At 38.8% G+C, this 15,422-nt stretch overlaps 1 protein-coding gene across 2 annotated transcripts in view; it reads right to left on the bottom strand.

Moving 5' to 3' along the window:
* Positions 1–15,422, bottom strand: part of LOC128697005 (hepatoma-derived growth factor-related protein 2-like) — a 55,507-nt gene that overhangs the window by 8,058 nt on the left and 32,027 nt on the right. For both annotated transcript variants that reach the window (XM_053788505.2, XM_053788506.2), the window contains exon 7: positions 1,065–1,217. In XM_053788505.2, the coding sequence (XP_053644480.1) occupies positions 1,065–1,217 (153 nt within the window). The remainder of the gene's footprint in view (positions 1–1,064; positions 1,218–15,422) is intronic.

Raw genomic sequence — 15,422 nt, 5'->3', positions numbered from 1 at the left:
CTTTTCAACAAGTCGGCTGTCTCCCACCGAGGCAGGGTGACCCATGTACAAGCATATATATACACACCCCTTTGAGTTTTCTTCTATTTTCTTTCTAGGTCTTGTTCTTGTTTATTTCCTCTTACCTCCATGGGGAAGTGGAACAGAATTCTTCCTCCATAAGCCATGTGTGTTGTAAGAGGCGACTAAAATGCCGGGAGCAAGGGGCTAGTAACCCCTTCTCCTGTATATATTACTAAATGTAAAAGGAGAAACTTTCGTTTTTCCTTTTGGGCCACCCCACCTTGGTGGGATACGGCCGGTGTGTTGAAAGAAAGAAAGAAAGAATTTGCATTTTATGTCTAACAGTGGTATACCATTTTACTCTGTAATAGAGAGGTAGTTTACACTGTATATCCAAGGTTGTGTATTCCAAGGTCAGATTTTCAAGCAGCAAATGCTCCTGTCTAACAAACTTCACAAGTTTGGACTCCTATTACTACAGCATATACAATTAAATACTATAACAAAAAAAAGATATTTTAATAATGAAAGGAAGTAATGCTTGCTTCACATGAATACACACCACTGCTCATAGGAGCCATAGAGGGACTGGGAGAATGGGAAGCAATAAAATCTGATGCAAGGAAATGGGGGTAGCCCTAATTCTTTGGATCAAGAGCTCTGGCATTGGCATCACGGTACCTTCCTTGAAGGGTTCTCAACTTACTAACAAGTCAAATTTCTAGGTTTTCCAACTTATGAGTTGTTTCTTGGGAAATAAAAAATACAAAGGATGGTTATTTATCACACACATATATGTTGTTGCTCAGCAACTGTAAAACTTGTAAGTGTGGATGTGTGTAAGTTTATTTTAAGTAGAGATATGCTGTATTTTTAAGTATGAATGTGTTTAACTTGTGGCATTTGTAAGTGCAGATGAGTAAATCAGAACATCTATAAGTAAAGATGTATATGACTGAATTTTTGTAAGTGAAGATGTGTATAACTTTGAATTTTTGTAAGTGAAAATGTGCATAACCTTGAGTATTTATAAGTTTGGATGTACCTAATGATGGCATTACCTTAACAGATGATGAAGGAATAAGGTGAAGCAGGTAAAAGGGAAAGTAACAAGAGCGAACACTTCTCCCATGGCTCTATTGATCGTCTCCAGAGCTTTCTTTCCCTCAGATTCCAAAGGCGTTTCTCCAATGGTCAGTATAAGAGGAGGTGACCTGAAACAAGATCATAGAGTAGAAGAATAAAATTACAGTAAATCGTCAATTTAACATAATTCAATTTAACAGACCTCAATTTAACATGATTCAATTTAACATGACTCAATTTAACAGACCTCAATTTAACATGAATCAATATGAATATTAAAATGGTATACAGTACCAACAGGTTGGTAAGTAAGACATATGTACAACAGTTAGGTATCTTGATCCAAAATGTTTCACCTACAAAGTAGGCTTCTTCAGTCGAGTATGGAAAAGTTGGCAGGAGGAGTAGAAGTGTTTCAGATTATTAAACAAAATCTCTTCTCCAGGCTGAGGGGCTGACCATCTCAAAATTACGTCTTCAAGGGTAATGGGCTGATTACATCGTTTTCACATCTCTTCTACTTCTGCCAACTTTTCTGTATTCGACTGAAGAAGCCTGTGTAGGCAAAACTTTTCAGATAAAGATACCTAACTGTTTCACATGTGTCTTACTTACCATAACTCAATTTAATGAAATATGAAATAAAATCTGCTGGGTTAACCGAGTCAAAAAGTAATGGCAAAGCTCATTGGTTACACAACTGCTCATTATTGTTACAATCACAACAAAACAATATTACTATTCACCATCAGCACCATTATCAGGCACCCATTCCTCCCTATTACAGTAATATACAGTACTGGCATAATTATCATGGATTTTTTTAAATTTGATATTTTTCTACTAAAAGATCAATTAAACCAATTTCACTGATTGCTAATGGATTTATTTTGATACATAAGTACATGCCAACTATTTTACATTGATTAATATTTGGTTTGACCACCCGTAGCATAATTCCTTGATTCTGACAGAATGAAACCAAATCTTAACAAGACGATCTGAGTTGCACTCTGTAATGGGAACTTTGTGTATTTCATCCTTCAATACAGACCATAAACTCTCAATAGCATTCATGTCTGGGGAATTTCCAGCCCATGGGAGCAGCTCAATGCCATTTTGTGCACACTCCATCTTTATTGATTTTGCCGTGTGATATAGAGCTGTGATTTGTTGGAACATCCAACATCCATCAACATACCAATCCCTTATCTAAGGCAATAACTGGCATTGTAGTACTTCTACAGACTTTACCTGGTTCATGGTACCCTCAACAATGTGCATACGATTTGTTCCATGAACAGAAATGGCTCCCTACACAATGATTTTCTGAGGAACTTTGACTGTCTTCTTCAGACATTCAAACATAAATTCCCCACCTGACTGCCTTCTTATGGTTAGCACATGGTCATCCAGCACTGCAATGGATGATTCAACAGAGAACACCACTTGCAACAAAAGAAGAGAGAATAAAGTGGTGGAACAACTAAAGAAGCCAAATGGAAATCTAAATATTTTCAAATAGAATTGTCATTTAACTAATTATTAATGTTCTTTTGTGAACAACAAATGAAATGAATAACTAAATGTAAATCTTACCTACTCCCATTGTTCAGAAATGCACTCACTGTGATTCTTAACCCAGACTAAACATTTCCATATCATAGGCTCAGTACATCGTGGCTTCTTTCTGGGACGACATGTTTTCAATCCACTCTCCAAATGCCTCTCATTAACTGTCTTTTGGGGAAGGCTAACACTTGTTGCTAGGTCAAGAGAAAATCTGCCTGTAAGATGCTCTTCTGTTGTTTACCTGGAGTTTACCTGGAGAGAGTTCCGGGGGTCAACGCCCCCGCGGCCCGGTCTGTGACCAGGCCTCCTGGTGGATCAGAGCCTGATCAACCAGGCTGTTACTGCTGGCTGCACGCAAACCAACGTACGAACCACAGCCCGGCTGGTCAGGAACCGACTTTAGGTGCTTGTCCAGTGCCAGCTTGAAGACTGCCAGGGGTCTGTTGGTAATCCCCCTTATGTATGCTGGGAGGCAGTTGAACAGTGTCGGGCCCCTGACACTTATTGTATGGTCTCTTAACGTGCTAGTGACATCCCTGCTTTTCATTGGGGGGATGTTGCATCGTATGCCAAGTCTTTTGCTTTCGTAGTGAGTGATTTTCGTGTGCAAGTTCGGTACTAGTCCCTCTAGGATTTTCCAGGTGTATATAATCATGTATCTCTCCCGCCTGCGTTCCAAGGAATACAGTTTTAGGAACCTCAAGCGCTCCCAGTAATTGAGGTGTTTTATCTCCATTATGCGCGCCGTGAAGGTTCTCTGTACATTTTCTAGGTCAGCAATTTCACCTGCCTTGAAAGGTGCAGTTAGTGTGCAGCAATATTCCAGCCTAGATAGAACAAGTGACCTGAAGAGTGTCATCATGGGCTTGGCCTCCCTAGTTTTGAAGGTTCTCATTATCCATCCTGTCATTTTTCTAGCAGATGCGATTGATACAATGTTATGGTCCTTGAAGGTGAGATCCTCCGACATGATCACTCCCAGGTCTTTGACGTTGGTGTTTCGCTCTATTTTGTGGCCAGAATTTGTTTTGTACTCTGATGAAGATTTAATTTCCTTGTGTTTACCATATCTGAGTAATTGAAATTTCTCATCGTTGAACTTCATATTGTTTTCTGCAGCCCACTGAAAGATTTGGTTGATGTCCGCCTGGAGCCTTGCAGTGTCTGCAATGGAAGACACTGTCATGCAGATTCGGGTGTCAACTGCAAAGGAAGACACGGTGCTGTGGCTGACATCCTTGTCTATGTCAGATACGAGGATGAGGAACAAGATGGGAGCGAGTACTGTGCCTTGTGGAACAGAGCTTTTCACCGTAGCTGCCTCAGACTTTACCCTGTTGACGACTACTCTCTGTGTTCTGTTAGTGAGGAAATTATAGATCCATCGACTGACTTTTCCTGTTATTCCTTTAGCACACATTTTGTGCGCTATTACGCCATGGTCACACTTGTTGAAGGCTTTTGCAAAGTCTGTATATATTACATCTGCATTCTTTTTGTCTTCTAGTGCATTTAGGACCTTGTCGTAATGATCCAATAGTTGAGACAGACAGGAGCGACCTGTTCTAAACCCATGTTGCCCTGGGTTGTGTAACTGATGGGTTTCTAGATGGGTGGTGATCTTGCTTCTTAGGACCCTTTCAAAGATTTTATGATATGGGATGTTAGTGCTATCGGTCTGTAGTTCTTTGCTGTTGCTTTACTGCCCCCTTTGTGGAGTGGGGCTATGTCTGTTGTTTTTAGTAACTGTGGGACGACCCCCGTGTCCATGCTCCCTCTCCATAGGATGGAAAAGGCTCGTGATAGGGGCTTCTTGCAGTTCTTGATGAACACAGAGTTCCATGAGTCTGGCCCTGAGGCAGAGTGCATGGGCATGTCATTTATCGCCTGTTCGAAGTCATTTGGCATCAGGATAACATCGGATAGGCTTGTGTTAACCAAATTTTGTGGCTCTCTCATAAAAAATTAATTTTGATCTTCGACTCTCAGTCTGGTTAGCGGCTTGCTAAAAACTGAGTCTCAATATTGGGACTTGAGTAGCTCACTCATTTCCTTGCTGTCATCTGTGTAGGACCCATCTTGTTTAAGTAGGGGCCCAATACTGGACGTTGTTCTCGACTTTGATTTGGCATAGGAGAAGAAATACTTTGGGTTTCTTTCGATTTCATTTATTTCTTCTAGTTCTTCCGGTGATTCCTGACTCCTATAAGATTCCTTTAGCTTAAATTCGATGCTTGCTATTTCTCTGACCAGTGTCTCCCTACGCATTTCAGATATATTGACCTCTTTTAGCCGCTCTGTTATTCTTTTCCGTCGCCTGTAAAGGGAGCGCCTGTCTCTTTCTATTTTACATCTACTCCTCCTTTTTCTTAGAGGAATAAGCCTTGTTCATACATCGAGTGCCACCAAGTTAATCTGTTCTAGGCATAAGTTGGGGTCTGTGTTGCTTAGTATATCTTCCCAGCTTATATCGGTTAGGACTTGGTTTACTTGGTCCCACTTTATGTTTTTGTTATTGAAGTTGAATTTGGTGAATGCTCCCTCGTGACTAGTCTCATTATGTCGGTCTGGGGCTCCACGCATACATGTCTGAACCTCAATTATGTTGTGATCTGAGTATATTGTTTTTGATATGGTGACATTTCTTATCAGATCATCATTGTTAGTGAAGATGAGGTCTAGTGTATTCTCCAGTCTAGTAGGCTCTATTATTTGCTGGTTTAAATTGAATTTTGTGCAGAGATTTAAAAGCTCGTGTGAGTGTGAGTTTTCATCAGAGCTGCCTCCTGGTGTTATTACTGCAACAATATTATTTGCTATATTCCTCCATTTTAGGTGCCTTAAGTTGAAATCCCCCAGGAGCAAGATGTTTGGTGCAGGAGCTGGAAGATTTTCCAGACAGTGGTCAATTTTTAACAGCTGTTCCTGGAATTGCTGGGATGTTGCATCCGGAGGCTTGTAGACTACCACAATGACTAGGTTTTGGTTCTCGACCTTTACTGCTAAAACTTCCACTACATCATTTTAGGCATTAAGCAGTTCTGTGTAAACAAGTGACTCTGCAATGTACAGGCCAAACCCCCCCCCTTTTGCCTGTTCACTCTGCCACATCTGCATAGGTTGTAACCTGGGATCCATATTTCGTTGTCCAAGTGATCCTTTATGTGGGTCTCAGTGAAAGCCGCAAACATTGCCTTTGCCTCTGCAAGCAGTCCACGGATGAAAGGTATTTTGTTGTTTGTTGCTGGCTTTAGACCCTGTATATTTGCAAAGAAGAATGTTATCGGACTGGTGGTATTGTTGGTACTGGGGGGGGGATTTTTTTTCCGGCATTAGTATCTGTATCTGTTGGTTTGGAGTGGAGGCCATCGACTGTGGTTCCACTCCAGGAATGACTGGATTTGGTGTATGATTTCTGCCATTTCCTGCCATTTTTTTTCCTTCCTGGCACTTAAAAACCTCTCCCTCTTGAGTGGCTGTGGCTACCCAGGTTTTCCCATGGCCTGGATGTTTTCTATCTTTTTGTCCCCTTTAGATGGTGTGCCTGGCAATTTAAGTTATAGCACAGTCTTTCCTGTACTGAAGAGGTACACATTTCAGGGTGAAAAAGCTTACAGGAAGGGAGTTTGTATTTTACTGTTGTCATATGGGCATGGCATTTTCTAGGGTGGTCATAGTTGCACGTCCCGTCTGTTTTCCAGATTTCCCATGTCTGCAGATACCAAGTGCATAGTATGTGCACAGGCTTGGTTTCCGTTTGCCTTGGGTTTCTTTGACTGTATTCCCTGTTGGTGCATGTTTCCCTGTCTTATTCCTATCCTCCCTAGCACCAACAATGGAGCTCCCACCAGTTGTTAAGAGCCATGCGTATTATTTTTCTGTCTAATCTCAGTGTTGTTTTCCATTTTCTACCACATCTTCCCACCCTTTTTGAGTTTAAATCTTAATCGTAATTCAATTTCCTCTTAATTTTACTGTTTGAGTTGAAACACCAAGTTTTACTGCTATTTCTTTCTGTTTCAATGTGCTATCACTCAATAAAATGCTTATCTGTCCCACTTTGAGAGGACTCAAAATGCTATTGTTACCCATTTCTGCTGACTTTCTTTCTAACCATTAAACTACGAGGAAAATACAAAAGGTCCTTTTAGTAGCAAGCACAGACAAAGAAAATCCACACTAATGGAATTATCACAGTCAATAAGAAGCAGAAAACAACCTTAGCACGTCAAGCCACGACATCAACTGAGACACATCTCGGTGTTTCCATCCATTGTTCCTTCAGAGTTGCCAGACAAAAACTCACAATACTCTTAAACTCTTTTAAAGTTAATTTTAAATAGTTGCCCTGTACTAATGTATCAAAACAAATCCATTAACAATCAATAAAATTGGCTTAACTGACTTTTCGGTAAAAAAATATAATTGGTTTAATTGACCTTTTGGTAAAAAAATATCAAATAATAAAAAAATCCATAATAATTATGCCATTACTGTATATTAAGTGCTCATATATAGCACCTCTACATACTGCAAATTTTTATAAATGAAATTTAACCCTTTGAGGGTTTTGGTCGTACTAGTACGTCTTACACGTAGGGGTTTTTGACGTACTAGTACTCATAAATTCTAGCGGCCTCAAATCTAGTGGGAGAAAGCTGGTAGGCCTTCATATGAAAGAATGGGTCTATGTGGTCAGTGTGCACAGTCTAAAAAAAATCCTGCAGCACACAGTGCATAATGAGAAAAAAAAAACTTCGACCATTTTTTTTTAATAAATCAGCGACTTTGCAGTGTATTTTCGTATGGTATTTATTGTTGTATTCTAGTTTTCTTGGTCTCATTTTATAGAATGGAAGACATATTACAGAAATTGAGATGATTTTGACTGGTTTTACAATGAAAGGTGCCTTGAAATTGAGCTCAAAGTAGCAGAAATGTTCGATTTTTACCAAACTTCAAAAGTAAACAAATCGTGCCAAGCGTGCAATACACGTCAACTGGTGAGTCTAATATTCTTTCACAAGTGCACCAATAATATTTATACCATTTTTTACACTAATGCAGTAGTCTGCATAACAGTAAATCTTATATTTTTTGTGAAAATAAAAATTCAAAGTGGAAAGCAAAAGAATATAAGAGGGGCCTTGAGACGTGACTAATGACTAGAGGAAATGTCATTTTAGTGCCAGGAATGTCTTTCTTGTTTATTCTGGACCCTATTCGGAAATTGGCATCTTTTGAAATTTGTGTGAAATTGGCAAAATTGCTAAATTCTGACCATTGTACTGGATAGTTGAATTTCATAAATGGGTGGTTTCTTGCACCCATTCGATAGAAAAAATGGAGTTCTAGCGAAATATTCATGTTTTTTGTCGACTAGTACAGTGAAATTGGCCGAAAATGGGGCTCAAAGTGGGCAAAATTGCCGATGCGTAAACATCGCCGAGACCGCTAACTTTGCGAGAGGATAATTCCGTAAGTTTTCTATCAAATTTCAAACTTTTGGTGTCTTTATGATCGGGAAAAGATTCTCTATCTTTTCATAAGAGAAAATAATTTTTTTTTTTTTAAATTTGGCCGACCCTGAGAACGAGTTTCGGAGAGGGCCTGTCGACCCTCAAAGGGTTAAAAGTTCATTCAAAATTTAATAGTATACATATACTGTGAAGGCTTTTCCAGATGCTATTCAACTTTTCACATGATTTTTTTAATTTATTTTGCAAAAAAATCTCACAATACACAATAGTTTTACAGTGAATTTACTGTACTGAGGGTTTTATTTATTATATTTACAAGAGGCACCTCCAAAGTGAACATTTAACACCAGGGAAATGGGAAGTTATCACGCTCAATCCAGTGAAGGAAAGGATAGCTTCAATTATCTGGATCTCAACTGCTAGCACACTCAGCTCACACACTGAGGTCCAGGGATTGATCCTCCTGTATGGCTGGAAAACATTAGGACATGTTTCCATAAGACACCTGGTGTCCCTGTTCACCCATCAGTAAAATGGGTATCTGGGTGTTAGCAGACAGGTGTTTACCCAGGATGTGGGTCACATCCTGGGACAAAACTGACCTAATTTGCCCGAAATGCTCTGCATAACAAGGGACTTTCTATATAGTAGTATATCATTGATATCAGCTAAGCCTATGTACCTTGTACATGTACTTGTAGAAATAAAGATCTTTCTTCTTCTTTCAATGCACCAGTCGTATCCCACCGAGGCGGGGTGGCCCAAAAGGAAAAACAAAAGTTTCCCCTTTTACATTTAGTAATACACAGGAGAAGGGGTTACTAGCCCCTTCCTCCTGGCACTGTAGTTGCCTCTTACGACACGCATGGTTTATGGAGGAAGAATTCTGTTCCACTTCCCCATGGAAAAGAAATAATTATTATTATTATTTTTTTTATTATTATTATCACACTGGCCGATTCCCACCAAGGCAGGGTGGCCCGAAAAAGAAAAACTTTCACCATCATTCACTCCATCACTGTCTTGCCAGAAGGGTGCTTTACACTACAGTTTTTAAACTGCAACATTAACACCCCTTATTCTTATTATTATTATTATTATTAACCCTTTGAGGGTTTCGGCCGTACTAGTACGGTTTACGGCCCAGGGTTTTTGACGTACTAGTACGCCTAAATTCTAGCGCCCTCAAATCTAGTGGGAGAAAGCTGGTAGGCCTACATATGAAAGAATGGGTCTATGTGGTCAGTGTGCACAGTATAAAAAAAATCCTGCAGCACACAGTGCATAATGAGAAAAAAAAAACTTTGACCGTTTTTTTGGAATAAAACAGCGACTTTGCACTGTATTTTCATATGGTATTTATTGTTGTATTCTAGTTTTCTTGGTCTCGTTTTATAGAATGGAAGACATATTACAGAAATTGAGATGATTTTGACTGGTTTTACAACGAAAAGTACCTTGAAATTGAGCTCAAAGTAGCAGAAATGTTCGATTTTTACCAAAGTTCAAAAGTAAACAAATCATGCCAAGCGTCCAATACACGTCAACTGGTGAGTCTAATATTCTTTTGCAAGTGTGCCAATATTATTTATACCATTTTTTACACTAATGCAGTAGTCTGCATAACAGAAAATCTTCTATTTTTTGTGAGAATAAAAATTCAAAGTGGAAAGCAAAAGAATGTAAGAGGGGCCTTGAGACGTGACTAATGAACAAAGGAAATGTCATTTTAGTGCCAGGAATGTCTTTCTTGTTTATTCTGGACCCTATTCGGAAATTGGCATCTTTTGAAATTTGTGTGAAATTGGCAAAATTGCTAAATTCTGACCACTGTACTGGATAGTTGAAATTGGTAAATAGATGGTTTCTTGCACTCATTCGATAGAAAAAATGGAGTTCTAGCGAAATATTCATGTTTTTTGTCGACTAGTGCAGTGGAATTGGCCGAAAATGGGGCTCAAAGTGGGCAAAATCGCCGATGCGTAAACATCGCCGAGACCGCTAACTTCGCAAGAGCATAATTCCATAAGTTTTCCATCAAATTTCATAATTTTGGTGTCATTATGATCGGGAAAAGATTCTCTATCTTTTCATAAGACAAAATTATTTTTTTTTTTTTAAATTTGGCTGACCCTGAGAACGAGTCTCGGAGAGGGCCTGTCGACCCTCAAAGGGTTAAGGCACAATTAACAATTCATGGGTTAGTTTTGAATTTGAAAGATGAATTAGATGCTAATTACTCAGTAAATTCATTAGAATTCTCTGTGTGTAAGCAAAGTTTGGATATTTTTTTAATGGGGGTAAATTAGTATTTAAACAGGCAAAAATGAATGTACAGTCTATGCTTCGACAGGGATGAATGAATGTTGTCTGTGCTTCACCAAGCAAGGATGAATGCAGTCTGTGCTTCAATAGGCAAGAATGATTGCATTATATACTTCAAAAGACAAGACTAATGCAATCAAGCATGGTAGTACTATTTTTCGTCAGAAAAAATTTTTGTTTGTCAGAAAAAATGTGGGTCTTAGTTGGCAATTCCAGGATCATTATTATCTTTTTCAAATGGAAGCACAAGAATACTAATGGTAATATGGCATCTGGGGCATGAAAGGCAATGAGGTTTGATCCAAGGGATGGGAGGGTAGCTCAAATTTGTTGAAACACGAGCCATTCACAAGCATCAAGGTGCCTCCTTCTGACCTATAAGGGACTCCCAACTGAATCCTCCTGGTTTATAAGTGACATTTAGAATATTATACCACTCAGAGGTACAGCCATGGGGGCCAATGGGGCTAAAACCCCTCCAGAGGCAAATACTTTTTTTTTTTTCAAATAATAATTAAGAAACAGTTCAAGGAATTTCTCATACAAACTGAAAAACACATTTTTAAAATTGATTCCTTTGATTTTTTCAGCCACTTATCATTTTAAAGTTGTATCCCCCTCAGATTGAAGATCTGGCTTAAGCCTCACCAGAATGAAGTTTTGGCTGCAATTGGTTGTAAGTAGGCATAGTACTAGAGGGAAAATAGGGTGAGATTATTATATAAGGAGGTGCTTAACCTTAGCAGATATAACTTCTTTTTCAATATAAAAATAATAAAGTAAGGTAGTAGGTTGGTAGACAGCAACCGCCCAGGGAGGTACTACCGTCCTGCCAAGTGAGTGTAAAACGAAAGCCTGTGATTGTTTTACATGATGGTAGGATTGCTGATGTCTTTTGTCTGTCTCATAAATATGCAAGATTACAGGTATGTCTTGCTACTTCTACTTACACTTAGGTCACACTACACATACATGTACACATTTATTTATACACATTCATCTGAGTTTTCTTTGATTTTTATCTTAATAGTTCTTGGTCTTATTACTTTTCCTTTTATATCCATGGGGAAGTGGAATAAGAATCTTTCCTCCGTAAGCCATGCGTGTTGTAAAAGTCAACTAAAATGCCGGGAACAATGGGCTAGTAACCCCTTTTCCTGTAAAGATTACTAAAAAGAATAATAAGAAGAAAATTGTCAAAGTGGGAAGTCTGAATGTGCGTGGATGTTGTGCAGATGATAAGAAAGAGATGATTGTGGATGTTATGAATGAGAAGAAGCTGGATGTCCTGGCTTTAAGTGAAACAAAGCTGAAGGGGGTGGGAGAGTTTCAGTGGAGAGGAATAAATGGGATTAGGTCAGGGGTTTCAAATAGAGTTAGAGCTAAAGAAGGAGTAGCAATAATGTTGAAGGATAAGCTATGGCAGGAAAAGAGGGACTATAAATGTATTAATTCAAGGATTATGTGGAGTAAAATAAAGATTGGATGTGAAAAGTGGGTTATAATAAGCGTGTATGCACCTGGAGAAGAGAGAAGTGTAGAGGAGAGAGAGAGATTTTGGGAAATGTTGAGTGAATGCGTGGGGAGTTTTGAATTAAGTGTGAGAGTAATGGTGGTTGGGGATTTCAATGCTAAAGTGGGTAAAAATGTTATGGAGGGAGTAGTAGGTAAATTTGGGGTGCCAGGGGTAAATGTAAATGGGGAGCCTTTAATTGAGCTATGTGTAGAAAGAGATTTGGTAATAAGTAATACATATTTTATGGAAAAGAGGATAAATAAATATACAAGGTATGATGTAGCACGTAATGAAAGTAGTTTATTAGATTATGTATTGGTGGATAAAAGGTTGATGGGTAGGCTCCAGGATGTACATGTTTATAGAGGGGCAACTGATATATCGGATCATTATTTAGTTGTAGCTACAGTTAGAGTAAGAGGTAGATGGGAAAAGAGGAAGGTGGCAACAACAAGTAAGAGGGAGGTGAAAGTGTATAAACTAAGGGAGGAGGAAGTTCGGGTGAGATATAAGCGACTATTGGCAGAAAGGTGGGCTAGTGCAAAGATGAGTAGTGTGGGGGGGGGGGTTGAAGAGGGTTGGAATAGTTTTAAAAATGCAGTATTAGAAAGTGGGGCAGAAGTTTGTGGTTATAGGAGGGTGGGGGCAGGAAGAAAGAGGAGTGATTGGTGGAATGATGAAGTAAAGGGTGTGATAAAAGAGAAAAAGGTAGCTTATGAGAGGTTTTTACAAAGCAGAAGTGTTATAAGAAGAGCAGAGTATATGGAGAGTAAAAGAAAGGTAAAGAGAGTGGTGAGAGAGTGCAAAAGAGGGGCAGATGATAGAGTGGGAGAGGCACTGTCAAGAAATTTTAATGAAAATAAGAAAAAATTTTTGAGTGAGTTAAACAAGTTAAGAAAGCCTAGGGAAAGTATGGATTTGTCAGTTAAAAACAGAGTAGGGGAGTCAGTAGATGGGGAGATGGAGGTATTAGGTAGATGGCAAGAATATTTTGAGGAACTTTTAAATGTTAAGGAAGAAACAGAGGCAGTAATTTCATGCACTTGTCAGGGAGGTATACCATCTTTTAGGAGTGAAGAAGAGCAGAATGTAAGTGTGGGGGAGGTACGTGAGGCTTTACGTAAAATGAAAGGGGGTAAAGCAGCTGTAACTGATGGCATCATGACAGAAATGTTAAAAGCAGGGGGGGATATAGTGTTGGAGTGGTTGGTACTCTTGTTTAACCCTTTGACTGTTTTCGACGTATAAATACTTCTTACGAGCCAATGTTTCTGACGTATATATACTCAATAATTCTAGCGGCTTCAAATCAAGTGGGAGAAAGCTGGTAGGCCCACATGTGAGAGAATGGGTCTGTGTGGTCAGTGTGCACCACATAAAAAAAATCCTGCAGCACACATTGCGTAATGAGAAAAAAAAAACTCTGATCGTTTTTTTGGAATAAAACGCCGACTTTGAGGTGTATTTTCGTATAGTATTTATCGTTGTATTCGCGTTTTCATGGTCTTAGGTGATAAAATGGAAAACATATTACAGAAATAGAGATGATTTTCATTACTTTTACGATGAAAACGACCTTGAAACTGAGCTCAAAGTAGCGGAAATGTTCGATTTTTACCAATGTTCAAGAGTAAATAAATCACACCACATGTCCAATACACGTCAACTGGGGAGTCTAATATTCTTTCACTAGTGCACTGATATTATTTATACCATTTTTACAATAATGCAGTCGTCTGCATAACAGTAAATTTTGTATTTTTTTGTATGAATAAAAAATCAAAATAGAAAGTAATAATAATATAAGAGGGGCCTAGAGATGTGACTAACGAACAGAGCATATGTTATTTTAGTGCCACGAATGTCTACCTTGTTTATTCTGGACCCTATTTTGAAATTGGCATCTTTTTTATTTTGCGTGAAATTGGCCAAATTGCCAATTTCTGACCACCATATTGGGTAGTCCAAATTAGTAAATGGGAGGTTTCTTGTACTCAGCTGATAGATAAAATGGAGTTCTAAAGAAATAGCTATGAGTTTGGTCAACTGGAACAATGGAATTGGCTGAAAATTGGGCTCAAAGTCGGCGAAATCGCCGATACGCATATGTCGCCGAGACCGCTAACTTCGCGGGAGCATAATTCCACGAGTTTTCGACCAAATTTCGAACTTTTGGTGTCATTACCATCGGGAAAAGATTCTCTATCATTTCATAAGAAAAAATAATTTTTTTTTTTTCAAAAATTGAGCGACATAGAATGACAGTTTCAGAGAGGGGCCTGAAACAGTCAAAGGGTTAATAAATGTATGAAAGAGGGGAAGGTACCTAGGGATTGGCGGAGAGCATGTATAGTCCCTTTATATAAAGGGAAAGGGGACAAAAGAGACTGTAAAAATTATAGAGGAATAAGTTTACTGAGTATACCAAGAAAAGTGTACGGTAGAGTTATAACTGAAAGAATTAGAGGTAAGACAGAATGTAGGATTGCGGATGAGCAAGGAGGTTTCAGAGTGGGTAGGGGATGTGTAGATCAAGTGTTTACATTGAAGCATATATGTGAACAGTATTTAGATGAAGGTAGGGAAGTTTTTATTGCATTTATGGATTTAGAAAAGGCATATGATAGAGTGGATAGAGGAGCAATGTGGCAGATGTTGCAAGTATATGGAATAGGTGGTAAGTTATTAAATGCTGTAAAGAGTTTTTATGAGGATAGTGAGGCTCAGGTTAGGGTGTGCAGAAGAGAGGGAGACTACTTCCCGGTAAAAGTAGGTCTTAGACAGGGATGTGTAATGTCACCATGGTTGTTTAATATATTTATAGATGGGGTTGTAAAGGAAGTAAATGCTAGGATGTTCGGGAGAGGGGTGGGATTAAATTTTGGGGAATCAAATTCAAAATGGGAATTGACATAGTTACTTTTTGCTGATGATACTGTGCTTATGGGAGATTCTAAAGAAAAATTGCAAAGGTTAGTGGATGAGTTTGGGAATGTGTGTAAAGGTAGAAAGTCGAAAGTGAACATAGAAAAGAGTAAGGTGATGAGGGTGTCAAATGATTTAGATAAAGAAAAATTGGATATCAAATTGGGGAGGAGGAGTATGGAAGAAGTGAATGTTTTCAGATACTTGGGAGTTGACGTGTCGGCGGATGGATTTATGAAGGATGAGGTTAATCATAGAATTGATGAGGGAAAAAAGGTGAGTGGTGCATTGAGGTATATGTGGAGTCAAAAAAACGTTATCTATGGAGGCAAAGAAGGGAATGTATGAAAGTATAGTAGTACCAACACTCTTATATGGGTGTGAAGCTTGGGTGGTAAATGCAGCAGCGAGGAGACGGTTGGAGGCAGTGGAGATGTCCTGTTTAAGGGCAATGTGTGGTGTAAATATTAGCAGAAAATTCGGAGTGTGGAAATTAGGAAAAGGTGTGGAGTTAA

This window comes from Cherax quadricarinatus, chromosome 49 (genome assembly GCF_038502225.1).
Source record: "Cherax quadricarinatus isolate ZL_2023a chromosome 49, ASM3850222v1, whole genome shotgun sequence".
In the NCBI taxonomy this organism is placed as follows: Eukaryota; Metazoa; Arthropoda; class Malacostraca; order Decapoda; family Parastacidae; genus Cherax; species Cherax quadricarinatus.
Note: the sequence above shows the minus strand (reverse complement) of the source record. Positions and strands in the feature narration are given on the sequence as shown.